This window comes from Lutra lutra, chromosome 8, assembly GCF_902655055.1.
Source record: "Lutra lutra chromosome 8, mLutLut1.2, whole genome shotgun sequence".
In the NCBI taxonomy this organism is placed as follows: Eukaryota; Metazoa; Chordata; class Mammalia; order Carnivora; family Mustelidae; genus Lutra; species Lutra lutra.
Window position 1 is genome coordinate 52119245 of NC_062285.1, and position 19297 is coordinate 52138541.

At 38.5% G+C, this 19297-nt stretch overlaps 1 protein-coding gene across 1 annotated transcript; it reads right to left on the reverse strand.

Moving 5' to 3' along the window:
- Window positions 1-4864: 4864 nt before the first annotated feature.
- LOC125107453 (olfactory receptor 6C4) lies at window positions 4865-5791 on the reverse strand. Its single transcript, XM_047742567.1, has one exon. It carries the CDS (start codon window positions 5789-5791, stop codon window positions 4865-4867), a length of 927 nt encoding a protein of 308 aa, XP_047598523.1.
- Window positions 5792-19297: the final 13506 nt, after the last annotated feature.

Consider the following 19297-nt stretch of genomic DNA (forward strand, 5'->3'; position numbering starts at 1 on the left):
AAATTAAGGAGTCCATCCCATTTACAATTGCACCCAAAACTATAAGATACCTAGGAATAAACCTAACCAAAGAGACTAAGAATCTATACCCAGAAAACTATAAAGTACTCATGGAAGAAATGGAGGAAGACACAAAGAAATAGAAAAATGTTCCATGCTCCTGGATTGGAAGAATAAATATTGTGAAAATGTCTATGCTACCTAAAGCAATCTACACATTTAATGCAATTCCTATCAAAGTACCATCCATTTTTTTCAAAGAAATGGAACAAATAATCCTAAAATTCATATGGAACCAGAAAAGACCTCGAATAGCCAAAGGAATATTGAAAAAGAAAGCCAAAGTTGGTGGCATCACAATTCTGGACTTCAAGCTCTATTACAAAGCTGTCATCATCAAGACAGCATGGTACTGGCACAAAAACAGACACATAGATCAATGGAACAGAATAGAGAGCCCAGAAGTAGACCCTCAACTCTATGGTCAACTCATCTTCGACAAAGAAGGAAAGAATGTCCAATGGAAAAAAGACAGCCTCTTCAATAAATGGTGTTGGGAAAATTGGACAGCCACATGCAGAAAAATGAAATTGGATCATTTCCTTATACCACACACGAAAATAGACTCAAAATGGATGAAGGATCTCAATGTGAGAAAGGAATCCATCAAAATCCTTGAGGAGAACACAGGCAACAACCTCTTCGACCTCAGCCGCAGCAACATCTTTCTAGGAACATCGCCAAAAGCAAGGGAAGCAAGGGCAAAAATGAACTATTGGGACTTTATCACGGTCAAAAGCTTTTGCACAGCAAAGGAAACAGATAACAAAACCAAAAGACAACTGACAGAATGGGAGAAGATATTTGCAAATGACATATCAGATAACGGCTAGTGTCCAAATCTATAAAGAACTTAGCAAACTCAACACCCAAAGAACAAATAATCCAATCAAGAAATGGGCAGAGGACATGAACAGACATTTCTGCAAAGAAGACATCCAGATGGCCAACAGACACATGAAAAAGTGCTCCACATCACTCGGCATCAGGGAAATACAAATCAAAACCACCATGAGATATCACCTCACACCAGTCAGAATGGCTAAAATTAACAAGTCAGGAAATGACAGATGCTGGCGAGGATGCGGAGAAAGGGGAACCCTCCTACACTGTTGGTGGGAATGCAAGCTGGTGCAACCACTCTGGAAAACAGCATGGAGGTTCCTCAAAATGTTGAAAATAGAACTACCCTATGACCCAGCAATTGCACTACTGGGTATTTACCCTAAAGATACAAACATAGTGATCCGAAGGGGCACGTGCACCCGAATGTTTATAGCAGCAATGTCTACAATAGCCAAACTATGGAAAGAACCTAGATGTCCATCAACAGACGAATGGCTAAAGAAGATGTGGTATATATACACAATGGAATACTATGCAGCCATCAAAAGAAATGAAATCTTGCCATTTGCTACGACGTGGATGGAACTAGAGGGTATCATGCTTAGCGAAATAAGTCAATCGGAGAAAGACAACTATCATATGATCTCCCTGATATGAGGGAGAGGAGATGCAACATGGGGGGTTAAGGGGGTAGGAGAAGAGTAAATGAAAGAAGATGGGATTGGGAGGGAGACAAACCATAAGTGACTCTTAATCTCACAAAACAAACTGAGGGTTGATGGGAGGAGGGGGGTTGGGAGGGGGGTGGGATTATGGACACTGGGGAGGGTATGTGCTATGGTGAGTGCTGTGAAGTGTGTAAACCTGGTGATTCACAGACCTGTACCCCTGGGGATAAAAATATATTATATGTTTATAAAAAATAAAATTAATAAAAATTAAAAAAAATGTTTTACACTTTTTTTCTCATTTAATGCTCAAAACTATTGTATATGATAGACATGATTTTTATCCACATTTTAGAGTTTGAGAAAAGTAAGCCTTCGTGAGGTCTAGTAACAATCCCAAGGCAATTCTAGTAGAAGGTTGAGAATCTAGAACTTGAACTAATGCCTATATTTTTGACCACTATATGGCATTGTGTTCCACTTCATCATAGATTCTGGTAGAGATGTGGATTTGCATGAACCTAATGATTGAAATGTGGCTATTTAAGAACATTTCTATGTGAGTTGATAGCTCAGTGAATATTTGTTGGTTTGTGCCCTCTTGGGAGCTTCCCAGGTGAAATCCAAATCCAGCCTCTGTACTCAGAGTGAAGGGAGAGATGGAAGAAAAAGACAGACCACTCCAGGTGGCGAGGTGGCACTTTTAATAAGCAAGGGGAACTTATTTACAAGGCTTGTCTTGAACATCAGCAAGATGAATGAATCCCTGCACCCACCTGCTGCATTTTAAGAGTTTATAAAGAGGCCCTAACTGGATTCAGTCACGTATACGGTGCAGGTGTTGTCAACGCCACATCTCAAGGCTGTGTCCTTGGAGCAGCCCCTGGTAGTGGGAAAGGCAAAGGAAACCACATTCCAAGGATGGGAGAAGGAGCCTCCGAGTACCAGGTTCAGCTCACCAGTCAATCGCCGGTGTTATGTCTTTTTGATGGTGATCTGCGATAATTTGTAATAAACTAAAAATCATTACTAATCTCTAGCTTAGCCACCATGAAACCCAGATATTGACAATAGCAACAGCTTTACATATAAGACTTTTTATTCTAAATACCATGCAGTCTTCAATATTTTCTGTGATTCTGGAAATTTTCTCTCATAACCAGTCCAATACAGTTTGTTTCTTAAATGCCCAGGAAGCATCATTCCACCCAACGATATTACCACATATAAAACACGTGAACACACCAGGTGATGTTCTACTTTTACCTCAAATGGTAATGAATGATCTGCGTGCATCAGGATATTACTAAGCTATGCGCAAGTACTCAGCTTTCCAAAAAATATTTTCAGTTCCTTTGAAGTTGAGGCCCTACCACCACCAGTTCATATTCAAGCTGTTGTGACCTTGAATCCATGTGTAGAGTTCTTGTTAGGGTAGTCTATTCCCATTTGGTTGCTAAGACTCATAATTTGGAACATTCTAAATATAAATACATATTAATACTTTATATTCATTTTCAGTTTCTGAAATAGGCATCATGGCTTATGTTATAGACAAAAACAAAAACTTGGGAAAAGTTAAAAGAATGGAATAATATTACGGAATTTGTCCTTTCTTGCCATCAGGGAAATTCAAATCAAAACCATATTGAGATACCACCTTACACTAGTTAGAATGGCAAAAACTGATAAGGCAAGAAACAACAAGTGTTAGATAGGTTGTGGAGAAAGGGGAACCCTTTTACACTGTAGGTGGGAATGCAAGTTGGTGCAGCCACTTTGGCAAACAGTATGGAAGTTCCTCAAAAATTAAAAATAGAGCTACCCTATGACCCAACAGTCGCACTACTGGGTATTTACCCCAAAGATACAGATGTAGTGAAAAGAATGGCCACATGCACTCCAATGTTTATAGTAGCAATGTCCACAATAGCCAAACTGTAGAAAGAACTGAGATGCCCTTCAGCAGAAAAATGGATAAAGAAGATGTGGTCCGTATACAGAATGGAATATTACTCAGTCATCAGAGTGTTTTTTGCATCAACATGGATGGAACTGGAGGAGCTTATGCTAAGTGAAATAAGTCAAGCAGAGTAAGTCAGTTATCATATGGTTTCACTTATTTGTGGAACATAAGGAATAGCATGGAGGACATTAGGAGAATGAAGGGAAAAATGAAGGGGGATAAATTGGACGGGGAGATGAACCATGAGAGATTATGGACTCTGTGAAACAAACTGAAGGTTTTAAGAGGCAGGTGGGATGGGTGAACCTGGTGATGGGTATTAAGGAGGGCACAGATTGTATGGAGCACTGGGTGTTATATCTAAAGAATGAATCATGGAACACTACATCAAAAAATAATGATTTACTGTATGGTGACTAACATAACATAATAAAAAATGAAAAAAATTATCCTTTCTAATATCTAACAAAAGTAAACAAGCAGATGAAAATAAAATTACCATAGAAAAAGAAATCACCAGAAACTACCAGAGAGAGAGAGCGTGGGAGATCTCAGTCATTAACCTAAAAAGATCCCAGCTAGAAAAGCAACAATAGATTTTGTCTAGAAGAGGGAGGCTTTCAACCTTGGCTCTAGAAGACTCTTCTAACCACAACTTCTAGAAAATATAAGTTGAAAAGTCTTGGGGATTTTCACCTCATTTGGAGAAATGTGGGTCAAATGTATACCCTTTTAATTTTCCTTTAGGGAAGGATGAAATTTATAATGGCTACATTGAAAGATGAATGACAAAGGGGAGAAGAATAACAATTATTCACACTTTGTCCAAAGTGTACTCTCCAGGGCTCACTGAGGAAGAGCAATGCCAATGCCAGATTTCCTTCAAAATAATGCTGAGGATATAACTTCCTTCCTCAAAACTTCTCTTGACTCACCAATGTCCACTGACTCTAAATAATAACTTCATGATGGTCCCTTCTTCACATTCTAAATTCTTATCCTTCCAATCTTCTAAATAAGCAATGTCTTTTGCCTTTTAAATTTCAGGTCATTTCTGGAAAATAGTTAATTCCCTCCAGCTGTTCTTTTTATGGATTTTCATTTTTGCTCCCTAATAGCCCTTACCTTGTTCTTTTATTTTTGGTAAACTTACTACATAAATTTACAGTTTAACACCTTTCTGCCATTCTAGGCTGCAGATTCCTTGAACTTAGGACCTATGTCATTCCTATTTTTATCCTCAAGAGCCAGTTCAGCATCTGAGACATAGTAGACACTTAGTACACATTTAGTATGTGCAATATATTTTTCATGGAAATGTGTTTTAAAGCTTCACAATCTTTTTGATGGTGTCCTTGAATGCTTGCTTTACTTGCTGATTTCTTAGAGTGTAAATGAAGGGGTTTAACAAGGGAGTAATTGAGGTAATGAGCACAGCTATTCCTTTGTTGAAGGCACCTTCTTCTTTTGCAGAGGGATTGATGTACATAAACATGCAGCTGCCGTAGGAGAGGGAGATGACAATCATGTGGGAGGAACAAGTGGAAAAAGCCTTTGTCCTTTGCTGGGCAGAAGGGATCCTCAAAATGGTCCTGATAATGTATGTATAAGAAAAAGTCACCAGCAGCAGAGTAACCACCAGAGTCACAACTGCCAGGAAGATGACCATCACTTCTAGGAGGCTTGTGTCTGAGCAGGCCAGCTCCAGAAGGGGCCCATAGTCACAGTAATAGTGATTCACAACATTGGAAGCACAGAAATCTACCTGGCTCATCAGGATTATTGGGGGTAAGATAGCTAGGAATCCCCCCAGCCAGGAGCAGAACACGAGTTGTATGCAGACCCTGTTGCTCATGATGGTCAGGTAATGCAGGGGTTTGCAGATGGCAACATAGCGGTCGTAGGACATAGAAGCTAAGAGGTAAAACTCTGTTGCTCCAAGAAATATAGCAAAAAAATACTGAATCAAGCATCCAGCAAAACTGATGACTTTATTTCCTGTTGTCATGCTGGTCAGAAATCTGGGAATAAAAATGGATGTGAAGGAAACTTCTAAGAAGGAGAAATTCCGGAGGAAGAAATACATGGGGGTCTGGAGGTGAGGGTCTACTAGAGTGAGAATGATGATAGTCAGATTTCCTAGGACACTTAATATGTAGGTGAGGAACAGGAAGATGAATATCACAGCCTGGACCTCAGGTTGATTTGTGAAGCCCAACAGAATAAATTCAGTCAACGTCCTGTTTTTCATAGTTGACCTTTAGTTGATCTGAAGGAGAGAGGTGAGCGATGAAAACTCAAGTTTCTCAGGGTAGGAGAGACAAAGCTGATCCTAATGAGTCACGTCATATATTCCTCTCTATGCAGTTGACCTAAACTAGCATCAGTTTGCACTGGCCTTTGCTCCATGGAGGCCCAGTTATCTTCTGTGTGAAAGTCCTTTTTCCTAAAGTCTTTTTAATTCCCCAAGTTGATATATTCCTGGAAACTTACCAGACTCTGTTAAAGAATAATTACTCTATTTTTTCCCCAGAAGAATAACAACTTGAATTTATCCTTTAATCCCAAAATGTTTACAAAATCTGAATATTTAACCACTTTCCTCTGACTCTATTAATTTCTCATACTTCTGTTTTCTTGGTGGAACTATTTCTATCAGATTCTATTTTCTGTGCTTCCCTTTCCCCTCGTTGTGCTCTTCCCCCTTCTTTGCAGTATTTGGCGTTTCACTGGCTGTCTGCCATAGATCCTCATCTCCATTATTATCCAAATCTCTGACTTCCTTGTTTCAGCAACCATTAGGACATTCTTCACATGAATACGGTTGTAGGTTTTGATGCATAAATGATTTTTCTGTGCCCCTGTTCTTTGGAAGCACAAATTTGTTGCAGGCTTTTAAGATCTTTGGTTCAGTATGATCTCATATTGTGAGCATTTTTGACTATATGAACAAGGCAGTGGTATCCATAAACCATAATAATTAGCATTTTCTTATATGTTTTTCTACCATGTTCAAAGTCCTTTTTTTTTTTAAGATTTTATTTATTTATTTATCGAGAGAGAGAGAGCACAAGCAGGGGGAGTGGCAGGTAGAGCAGGCAGAGGGAGAAGCAGGCTCCCTGCCGAGCAAGGAACCCCATGCAGGACATGATCCCAGGATCCTGGCATCACAACCTCAGCCAAAAGCAGTGGCTTAACAAACTGAGCCACCCAGGCAACCCTGCCATGTTCCAAGTCTTATAGGTAGATTTGGGATATATCTCTGAGAATAGAGATTTTGAAATATCCACAGACAACTCCTCAGAGTGGATTTTACTCAAAGTCTTAAAGTGTTCTAAATGGCAAAATAAAGATGACAGTTTATCATGCCTCAAATGTTCCTGGTCTCTATTCTTGGCATATAGAAACCAGGAAGAGGGACATTCATGTTTCTCACAAGAAGAGTCTTTTGCAGATAAATGAGCAAGCCCCAAAGAAGGAAACTTTGGCCATGGTGTTCTGTGTGCATTTTTGGATTTTTCTGATTCAGAGGCAAAGATGATAGAAAAACCCATCTGATTCACATGCATACAGGTTAGAAAAAATCATATCTTCAGGATCCTTCTTGTCAATCTCCCCATTAATCCATACAACTGTTGGGGGCATGAGGCGATATTAAACCTGGATTTGCCTTCAGCCCTCCCTTCCCTGTTTGTACTAACCTGTGGTCTTTAGCAAGTACTGCATTTTCATCCCAGTTTTCACAACTGATTGACTTTATGATCTACATTTATAGAATAATATCAGTGACTTTAAAAACATACTGTGTTCATATCCTTGACAATCTGAATGACTGCAGTGTGATGGTTGCCTGTTCCTAAGAGGTAAATCAAATGTGAGATGTGCCACATGAGTCTCTGAGTATTATCAAATTTAACATGTTGTCTACTGACTTCCCATCAACATTCTACTCTTCTTTCTCTCTTTTTGTTGCTGGAGTCACTAGCCATAAGTGACTATATGTACTTATTTTAAGAAATTGAATTATAATTGACATACAATATTACATTAATTTCAGGTGTGCAGGATAGTGATTTGACACTTTTATGCATTATGAAATGGTCACCACAATAGGTCTAGTTACTATCTGCCACCATAAAAGTATTAGAACATTATTGATTGTCACTTATGTTATACATTATATCCCTGTGACTTATTCATTTTATAACTGGAAGTTTGTACCTCTTAATCCTCTTCACCTATTTTGCTTCCCTCCCCCAGCTTCTCCACACTCTGGTAACCATCAGCTCATTTTTGTGTCTATGAGTCTGTTTCTCTTTTGTTTTGTTGGTTTTTTTTCCTTAGATTCCACAGGTAGACATTATATTCTTCTCTTAATGAGAGTACCCAAGTGTGTGGGGCTTACCTAGGAAGCATATTACCTTCCATGCTATGAATCCAAACCAGAATCCAATTATAGTACCTGAGAAACATAGTCCTTCACACATATAATGAAAAAGAAATAAACAAATAACCCTCATCCCAGCAATGACAGAAGAGTGGACTTTGATAGATGGAAAATTCCTTAATATTTTCGTTCTAAGGGAGATTATCTTGAAGTCAGAAGGCAGAGTTTGGACTTCTCTGCAGTTTCTATGTTAGGCAGAGCGACACAGATTTTATCTGCTCTTTTGAAAACAGTCACATGGGGATCAATTTCCTGAAGAAGATAAACATGCCCAGTGGACTTAAGTTTAAATGCTTCACATGAACCTCAATTGTTGACAACTTCGAGAACAAGTTGTAAACATATGGCTGAGGAGAGAAGGTCCAGAGAGACCTTAATATGGGTTTCATGAGAGAATGTGTCACAGACATGAGGTTTGTGAAGTTAAGAGCAAAGGAGCGAGATCCCTGGGGATTGGTGTGCCTGGCCTACTCATTCTTCCTATTTTCTTTCTCTTTAATAACCCAGTTTGGTCAGTGCCCAAACCTGAAATAAACGAATTCACTTCACAGTGAATTACCGTAATCTTAATGCCATCATGGCCTCCATTAAGATCTGCATGCCTAATTTTACTGAAAAAATAGGAATCAGCAACTGGAAAATATTTTACTGTTATAGATTTGGTTGATATGTTCTACTCTGTAAATAGTTCTTTACCTTTGAAGAAATGATACATTTCATTTATCTCCCCATGAGATATTTGGGGAGCCTTGCCAATGCCCACACCTTTATAGTTCTTAACCATGTTCAACTTATTCCAAGAACACAGGTATGACATTATATCGATAACATCCTCCTGCAAGGATATTCAAACTTTCCAATCGTGATAAGCCACTGCATGCTGCAAAATTCAAGGCACTTCTATTTTAGTAGAATCTCCAGACATGACTTGTCAGCCCAGGGATGATCTATACCTGGTTCAGGAAGGAACCAACTCTTCATTGACATCAGCTCTTACTACTTTAGAGTAGACTCAACATTTAGTGTGTTTATTTGGGTTTCAGAGGTGATATCTTCCTCATTCACAAACTTTCTTTAAATTCATTATGCTGTTACTCACAAATTGGCTCACTTTGAATGGGCCATCTAAAGACAAAAAGCTGTAGAGTCTGTCTAAATTGCAATTAAATAGGCACTCCCATTGGTCTCTACCCAGAAGCTCCTTCACTGTAGAGGCTTCAGCAACCTCTTTGCATTCCTTCCAGAGTTTCTGGATCCAGCACAGTGGCCATAAATTGTTCATGGGCTTCTGGTGCAAGAAACTGCTTTCCATGGATGAATCAACACACCATCAGGATGGCAATTGTTGGTTGTATAGTGGGCTCTTTTTGAGATAAATACTTTCACAGGTCCTGAGCTTGTGATTCTCTGAACCCAGTTGTCCGTCTTGCCTTTGGTCATTGAGGAAGCACTCCACAAATTTGGCATGGCCATAGAGGCCTCATTAGGAAAGGAAAATGCTAATTATGGAGCTAAACTGGGCCTTCTGGCATATCCCACCTGTAGGTCCTCAGTCCTTTGCTAGATGCAATGGTGCCAAGAGGTCACCCCTCTCCCATATCTGCTGGCTACTTAGGGACCCCCATGGGATGAACTGAATGATTAGGAAAGGGAGTCTGTAGATGTTACAGGTGTCAGCACCACTGTCATGCTTGATAGAGCCACTGAAGAGTTGCTGCATCCCATTTCCTAAACTGGGACATCCCTAATCAAGGATGGGACCCATGTTCAGCAGTTATCTTAGCACTAGAGGGTGTCCTAGCCAACACTTGGTCCCTTCTGGACATTTTTATGGACTCTAGGCCATTGTCAATGGTATGGTCATCTGATCTGACTAATGGCAGCAACAACAATTCCTTATCTAAGGTGTTCCCCCCTCTCTGCTGGGGTAAAGAACTTTGGGAATTTCTTGCCTCCCAGATATCCAAAATACAAATCAAGCCCACACATATTCTCCGTATACTAAAATTAACTTTTCAGGGGCTCATTGCAATGCAAAGGCAGATAGATTGGCTTTGATTTCTGAGACACATATTAGCAAAACCTCAGATCTGATTTAACTTTGGACTGGTGGGCCTGAATATCAGGCTACAGAGAAGCCACTGCCCTGAGGTCCTGAGAAGAAGGAAAGGGACTCTCCTTCTGAGCCCTGAATAATGTAGTGACTGATTCATGTACAACATGTGGGAAAATGTGCCACTGTCTATACAGTTGAGGAGACTCATTTCCCTGGGAACTGTCCATTAGCCAATGAAAAATAGATTTTATGGGGTCACTGACTCCACTACTTACTATTTTTTGACCATGGTGGACACTTAGAGGGAATAGTACTCATCCATCTCTCTAGATATGCTATCATTGAAGCAATAACACGGTCATCAATAAGACACTTCTTATACCCTTCAGAGTTCTAGACATCACTGATAATGACCTCAGTATTTACTTTACTTCTCAAATACACAATGCTGGGCTTTTGAAAAGGCATTCAGTAAAACTCCTCACTTCCTCCCCACCCCCTTTACCAGCCTCAGGGTGTGGGCCTTAGAGAGTGCAGTAGAGGCTTTCTTTAAGAAACCTTGTTAAAATTACAGAACAGTGCATGATCTGCTCACTGACTCTCACTGTCATCAGCAACCTCAACTTCTTATACTTAGACCCCCTTGCTTGTCCTGATCATTGGGCTTACTAGCATCTTATAAACAGAAACCTCTCCATACAAGATATTCTGTCAAAACAGTCACTTGTGTTAGGCTTTTGGTTTCATTGTTATGTAACCCACTTGTATCCCATTCCCAGGCCTTACTCCTAAGATAATCCGTATTCTGTGTACCTTTTACACCAATATTTTATTTTGGCAACAGGATTTCCCTCAGTCTCAACACCAACATACTCTTTTCCTGATAAGTGCTCACTTTGCTCAGGATCCTCAGAGTCACAGGCATTACCTTAGGTACATGCAACATCCCTGATGAAACTTACATTACTAATGCCAGCTGGGAAATATCTAAGATACTTTTTTTTTAAAGTTTAAACTCAATTAGCCCACATATAGTATCTTATTTGTTTTTGATGTAGTGTTCAATGATTCATTAATTGCATATAACACCAGGTGATCATCAGATCACATGCACTCCTTAATGCCCACCAACCCCTCCCTTATGCAACCCTTAGTTTGTTTCCCAGAGTCAAGAATCTATCATGTTTTGTCTCCCTGTCTGACTTCTTTCATTTTTCCCTTTCTTTCCCTATGGTTCTCTGAGCTTTTCCTTATAGTTGTCTCTCTCTGATTGACTTGTTCACTTAGTATAATACTCCAGTTCCATCCATGTTGACACAAATGGTAGATATCCATCTTTCTGATGGCTGAGTAATACTCTATTCTGTAAACGGACCATGTCTTCTCTGGATATTGCTGCTGTGAACATTAGGGTACAGATGGTCTTTCTTTTCACTACATCAGTATCTCTGGGGTAAATACCTAGTAGTGCACTTGCTGGGTCATAGTTTAGCTCTATCTTTAACTGCTTGAGGAACCTCCATACTGTTTTCCAGGGTGGCTGTAGCAACTTACATTCCCACCAACAGTGTAAGAGGATTCCCCTTCTCTACATCCTTGCCAACATTGGTTGTTCCCAGTCTTGTTAATTTTAGCCATTCTAACTGGTATCAGGTGGTATTTCATTCTGGTTTTGATTTGTATTTCCCTGGTGGCAAGAAATGTGGAGGATATTTTCATGTGTTGGTTGGCCATTTGTATGTCTTCTTTGGAGAAATGTCTGTTCATGTTTTCTGCCTATTTCTTGACTGGATTCTTTGCTTTTTGGGTGTTGAGTTTGATAAGCATCACTTATCACTTGCCTGACTTCAAGCTATATTACAAAGCTGTGATCAACAAGACAGGATGGTACTGGCACAAAAACAGACACATAGATCAATGGAAGAGAATAGAGAACACAAAAATGGACCCTCAACTCTACAGCCAACTAACCTTCAACAAAGCAGGAAAGAAGATTCAATGGAAAAAAGATAGTCTCTTCAATAAATGGTGCTGGGAAAATTAGACCACCACATACAGAAGAATGAAACCAGACCATTCTTTTACACTACACACAAAGATAAACTCAAAATGGATGAAAGACCTCAATATGAGACAGGAATCCATCAAAATCCTAGAGAAGATCACAGGTAGTTACCTTTTTGTCCTCGGCCACAGCAACTTCTTGCAAGACACGTTTCTAAAGGCAAGGGGTTTAAAGGCAAAAATGAGTTGTTGGGACTTCATCAAGATAAAAAGCTTCTGCACAGCAAAGGAAACAGCCAACAAAACTGAAAGGTAACCTACAGAATGGGAGAAGATATTTGCCATTGATGTAACAGATAAAGGGCTGGTATCCAAGATCTGAGACTGGTGGTGGGTATTAAGGAGGGCATGTATTGCATGGAGCATTGGGTGTTGTACATAAACAATGAATCTTGGAACACTGCATCAAAAACTAATGACGTATTTTATGGTGACTAACATAAAACAATAAAAAAAATAAAAAAACAATTTAAGATAATTTCTAAACGTGCAACAGCATTGTTCTGCATTGTATGAATTTACCATTAAAATTATTTAATCACTTTACTATTGATAGAAATTTAGTTTTTTTCCATTTCAGGGAAATTTTGTACATGTTGCCATGAGCACTTTTGTATATACATGCTACAGCGTATGTAGAGAAGTTTGTTCTGGAAATATATTCAGGTTATTTAGGACTGCATTTAAAAATTTGCATTCATTATGTTAATATTTGCTGTTTTTATTTTTCATATTGATTTCTGGCTTAATTACATGGTGGACAGAAAATAAATCCATATTTCCAATTTTTTGAAATTTCTTGAGATTTGCATTTTGGTTCTGTGATTATAGAAATGTCCTGTTTGTTTTTGGTTTTTTATTTCTTTGTTCTTGGATAGAAAGTGAATTCTGAATTTTTTGGTTGCAGTGTATTTTCTAGATTTTCATTAAGTCCAGATTTTAATCTTATGTCTTAAATCCATATATTTTTTGTAGTGTCCTATTATTGATTTTATGGCTAAAAAATCCCAACATGATATTACATTTAACTATCTTTATATGTTTACTGACTTTTATTTTGTTAATTTTGAGGCCTAGTTGTTATATGCACAAAAAATTATCAAAGTCTATAGTTACTTAGTAATTTTACCTTCCTCTCAGTCAGTAAAGGGAATGTAGGGCTTTATCTCCATTTTGTGTATCTTACTTAGCATATTTTTATTTTATATCTTTATGCTCTATGTTTTCTTGAAACACCATACTATGTGTCTATTACTGATTTTGTAGATGTTCACTTAGATTAACCTGCATATTTACATTTTTACTTGTTATCCATTCTTTCTTTTATATAATTTCTTCCATTTTAGACCCTAATACAGAGAAATATCTCAGAGAGATCCTGTATATCTTTTACTAGTTTCCCAAGATAGTAGCATCTTACAAAACCATAGTATAACCAGGATATTGCCATTTTAATCCATTGACCTTTTTAAACTTGTTATAGCCTGGTTCTTCTCATGGCAAATATTTTTTTATATATGTGAAAATCACTTTATTTCATCACTTACTTTTCTTTTGTCCTTATTATTATTATTTTTATTTAAAAATATATATTACTGTTCTAAGGATTTTTTTTAAATTTTTTAAAATTTATTTTCAGCATAACAGTTACTTACTTTTAAATTTAATTTTTTATTTAAATTTAACAAACATAAAAAAGTATATACAAAAAAGAAGTACATAGATTGAGTAAATATCACATATAACTAACCAGCATCCCCAAATTTAATTGTTATGTGTCTTGGTGTGCATTTCTTTGGCTTTATTCTATTTGAAATCTGCTCAACTACTTGAATCTGCAGGCTCATGTGTTTATTTTGAATTTGGGAAGTTTTCCATAGTTGTTTCTTGGAATCCTCTCAGCTCTACTCTCTTCTTTTCTTCTGGGACTCAAGTTTTACCAATGTTAGCATTTTTCTAATTGTTCCATGGATGACTGAGGCATTCCTCATTAAAAAAAAAAAAAAAAAAAAATATATATATATATATATATATATATATATATATATATATATTTAGCCTCTGTTATTCCAGTTAAGTAAATTCTACTGATCTGTTTTAAATTTACTGACTCTGTCTTCAGTCATCTTTATTAATGAGGTCATCCAATGAGTTTTCAAAATTACTGTTTTTTTTAAATTTATTTTATTTTTTTTATAAACATATAATGTATTTTTATACCCAGGGGTAAAGGTCTGTGAATTGTCAGATTTATACACTTCACAGCACTGACCATAGCACATACCTTCTCCAATGTCCATAACCCCACCCTCTCTCCCAACCCCCCTCCCCCTAGAAACCCTCAGTTTTTTTTGTGAGATTAAGAGTCTCTTATGATTTGTCTTCCTCCCGATCCCATCTTGTTTAATTTATTCTTTTCCTACCCCCAAGCCCCCCATGTTGCAACTCCACTTCCTCATATCAGGGAGATCATGTGATAGTTGTCTTTCCCCGATTGACTTATTTCACTAAGCATGATACCCTCTAGTTCCATCCCTATTGTCGCAAATGGAAAGATTTCATTTCTTTTGATGGCTGCATAGTATTCCATTGTGTATATATACCACATCTTCTTTATCCATTCATCTGTTGATGGATATCTAGGTTCTTTCCATAGTTTGGCTATTGTAGACATTGCTGCTATAAACATTCGGGTGCACATGCCCTTCGGATCACTACATTTGTATCTTTAGGGTAAATACCCAGTAGTGCAATTGCTGGGTCATAGGGTAGTTCTATTTTCAACTTTTGAGGAACTTCCATGCTGTTTTCCAGAGTGGTTGCACCAGCTTGCATTCTCACCAACAGTGTAGGAGGGTTCCCCTTTCTCCACATCCTCGCCAGCATCTGTCATTTCCTGACTTATTAATTTTAGCCATTCTGACTGGTGTGAGGTGATACCTTATTGTGGTTTTGATTTGTATTTCCCTGATGCCGAGTGATATGGAGCACTTTTTCATGTGTCTGTTGGCCATCTGGATGTCTTCTTTTTTTTTTTAATTTTTTATTTCTTTTCAGCGTAACAGTATTCATTGTTTTTGCACCACACCCAGGGCTCCATGCAATCCATGCCCTCTCTAATACCCACCACCTGGTTCTCCCAACCTCCCACCCCCCGGCCCTTCAAAACCCTCAGATTGTTTTTCAGAGTCCATAGTTCCTCATGGTTCACCTCCCCTTCCAATTTCCTTCAACTCCATTCTCCTCTCCATCTCCCCTTGTCCTCCATGCTATTTGTTATGCTCCATAAATAAGTGAAACCATATGATAATTGACTCTCTCTGCTTGACTTATTTCACTCAGCATCATCTCTTCCAGTCCCCTCCATGTTGCTACAAAAGTTAGGTATTCATCCTTTCTGATGGAGGCATAACACTCCATAGTGTATATGGACCACATCTTCCTTATCCATTCGTCGTTGAAGGGCATCTTGGTTCTTTCCACAGTTTGGCGACTGTGGCCATTGCTGCTATAAACATTGGGGTACAGATGGCCCTTCTTTTCACTACATCTGTATCTTTGGGGTAAATACCCAGTAGTGCAATTACAGGGTCATAGGGAAGCTCTATTTTTAATTTCTTGGGGAATCTCCACACTGTTCTCCAACGTGGCTGCACCAACTTGCATTCCCACCAACAGTGTAAGAGGGTTCCTCTTTCTCCACATCCTCTCCAACACATGTTGTTTCCTGTCTTGCTAATTTTGGCCATTCTAACTGGTGGTATCTCAATGTGGTTTTAATTTGAATCCCCCTGATGGCTAGTGATGATGAACATTTTTGCATGTGTCCGATAGCCATTTGTATGTCTTCATTGGAGAAGTGTCTGTTCATATCTTCTGCCCATTTTTAAAATATGATTGTCTGTTTTGTGTGTGTTGAGTTTGAGGAGTTCTTTTTTTTTTTTTAAAGATTTTATTTATTTATTTGACAGAGAGATCACAAGCAGGCAGAGAGGCAGGCAGAGAGAGAGAGGAGGAAGCAGGCTCCCTGCTGAGCAGAGAGCCCAACACGGGGCTCCATCCCAGGACTCTGAGATCATGACCTGAGCCGAAGGCAGCGGCTTAACCCACTGAGCCACCCAGGCGCCCCTGAGGAGTTCTTTATAGATCCTGGATATCAACCTTTTGTCTGTACTGTCATTTGCCTCTTTGTTTTGTTGACTGTTTCCTTTGCTTTTGATTTTGATGAAGTCCCAAAAGTTCATTTTCGCTTTTGTTTCCTTTGCCTTTGGAGACATGCCTTGAAAGAAGTTGCTGTGGCTGATATCGAAAAGGTTACTGCCCATGTTCTCCTCTAGGATTCTGATGGATTCCTGTCACACGTTGAGGTCTTTTATCCATTTTGAGTTTATCTTTGTGTCCGGTGTAAGAGATTGGTCGAGTTTCATTCTTCTACATATAGCTGTCTAGTTTTCCCAGCACCATTTATTGAAGAGACTGTCTTTTTTCCACTGTATATTTTTTCCTGCTTTGTCAAAGATTATTTGACCATAGAGTTGAGGGTCCATATATGGGCTCTCTACTCTGTTCCACTGGTCTATGTGTCTGCTTTTATGCTAGTACCATGCTGTCTTGGTGATCACAGCTTTGTAGTAACCTAGATGAAATGGATGCATTCCTGGAAAAATATAAACTCCCAAAATTGAACCAGGAAGAAATTGGCAACCTGAACAGACCGATATCTAGTAACGAGATTGAAGCAGTGATCAAAAACCTCCCAAAAAACAAGAGCCCAGGACCTGATGGATTCCCTGGGGAATTCTACCAAACTTTCAAAGAAGAAATAACACCTATTCTCCTGAAGCTGTTTCAAAAAATTGAAACAGAAACAAAACTTCCAGACTCTTTCTATGAAGCCAGCATTACCCTAATCCCCAAATCAGGCAAAGACCCTACCAAAAAGGAAAATTTCAGACCAATATCACTGATGAATATGGATGCTAAGATTCTCAACAAGATCCTAGCAAACAGGATCCAACAGCGTATTAAAAAGATTATCCACCATGACCAGGTGGGATTCATCCCTGGGCTACAAGGATAGTACAACATTCGCAAATCAATCAATGTGATAGAACAAATTAATAAGAAAAGAGAGAAGAACCACATGGTCCTCTCAATTGATGCAGAAAAAGCAATTGACAAAATCCAGCATCTGTTCCTGATTAAAACGCTTCAAAGTATAGGGATAGAGGGAACATTCCTGAACTTCATCAAATCTATCTATGAAAGACCCACAGCAAATATCATCCTCAATGGGAAAAAGCTCACAGCCTTCCCCTTGAGATCAGGAACATGACAAGGATATCCACTCTCACCATGCTTGTTCAACAGAGTATTAGAAGTCCTAACAACAGCAATCAGACAACAAAGAGAAATAAAAGGTATCCAAATTGGCAATGAAGAAGTCAAACTCTCTCTCTTCGCAGATGACATGATTCTTTATATGCAAAACCCAAAAGACTCCACCCCCAAACTACTAGAACTCATACAGCAATTCAGTAACGTGGCAGGATACAAAGTCAATGTACAGTAATCAGTGGCTTTCTTATACACTAACAATGAAAATACAGAAAGGGAAATTAGAGAATTGATTCCATTTACTATAGCACCAAGAACCATAAGATACCTGGGAATAAACCTAACCAAAGAGGTAAAGGAACTGTACTCGAGGAACTACAGAACACTCATGAAAGAAATTGAAGAAGACACAAAAAGATGGAAGACCATTCCATGCTCTTGAATTGGAAGAATAAACATTGTTAAAATGTCTATACTTACTAGAGCAATCTATACTTTTAATGCCATTCTGATCAAAATTCCACTGGTATTTTTCAAAGAGCTGGAGCCAATAATCCTAAAATTTGTATGGAATCAGAAGAGACCCCGAATCGCTAAGGAAATGTTGAAAAACAAAAATAAAACTGCGGGCATCACGTTACCATCTGGATGCCTTCTTTGCAGAAATGTCTGTTTATGTCTTCTGCCCATTCCTTGATTGGATTATTTGTTCTTTGGGTGTTGAGTTTGCTAAGTTCTTTATAGATTTTGGACACTAGCCCTTTATCTGATATGTCATTTGCAAATATCTTCTCCCATTCTGTCAGTTGTCTTTTGGTTTTGTTAACTGTTTCCTTTGCCCTGCAAAAGCTTTTGATCCCGATGAAGTCCCAATAGTTTATTTTTGCCCTTGCTTCCCTTGACTTTGGCAACGTTCCTAGGAAGAAGTTGCTGTGGCTGAGGTCGAAGAGGTTGTTGCCCGTGTTCTTCTCAAGGATTTTGATGGATTCTTTTCTCACAATGAGGACCTTCATCCATTTTGAGTCTATTTTCATGTGTGGTGTAAGGAAATGGTCCAATTTCATTTTTCTGCATGTGGCTGTCCAATTTTCCCAACACCATTTATTGAAGAGGCTGTCTTTTTTTCAGTGGACATTTTTTCCTGCTTTGTTGAAGATTAGTTGACCATAGAGTTGAGGGTCTATTTCTGGGCTCTCTATTCTGTTCCATTGGTCTATGTGTCTGTTTTTGTGCTAGTACCATGCTGTCTTGATGATGACTGCTTTGTAAAAGAGCTTGAAGTCCGAATTGGGATGCCACCAACTTTAGCTTTCTTTTTCAATATTCCTTTGGCTATTCGAGGTCTTTTCTGGTTCCTAATAAATTTTAGTATTATTTGTTCCATTTCTTTGAAAAAAAAATGGGTGGGATTTTGATAGGGATTGCATTAAATGTGTAGATTGCTTTAGGTAGCATAGACATTTTAACAGTATTTGTTCTTCCAATTCAGGAGCATGGAACATTTTTCTATTTCTTTGTGTCTTCCTCCATTTCTTTCATGAGTACTTTATAGTTTTCTGGGTATAGATTCTTAGCCTGTTTGGTTAGGTTTATTCCTAAGTATCTTATAGTTTTGGGTGCCATTGTAAATGGGATGGACTCCTTAATTTCCCTCTCTTCTGTCTTGTTGTTGGTGTAGAGAAATGCAACTGATTTCTGTGCATTGATTTTATATCCTGACACTTTACTAAATTCCTGTACAAGTTCTAGCAGATTTGGAGTGGAGTCTTTTGGGTTTTCCACGTATAGTATCATAACATCTGTGAAGAGTGATAGTTTGACTTCTTCTTTGCTGATTTGGATTGCCTTTAATT

What these genes read in the sequence shown, in the direction of transcription:
- LOC125107453 (XM_047742567.1), bottom strand. Translation starts at nt 5,791, where the DNA reads ATGAAAAACAGGACGTTGACTGAATTTATTCTGTTGGGCTTCACAAAT.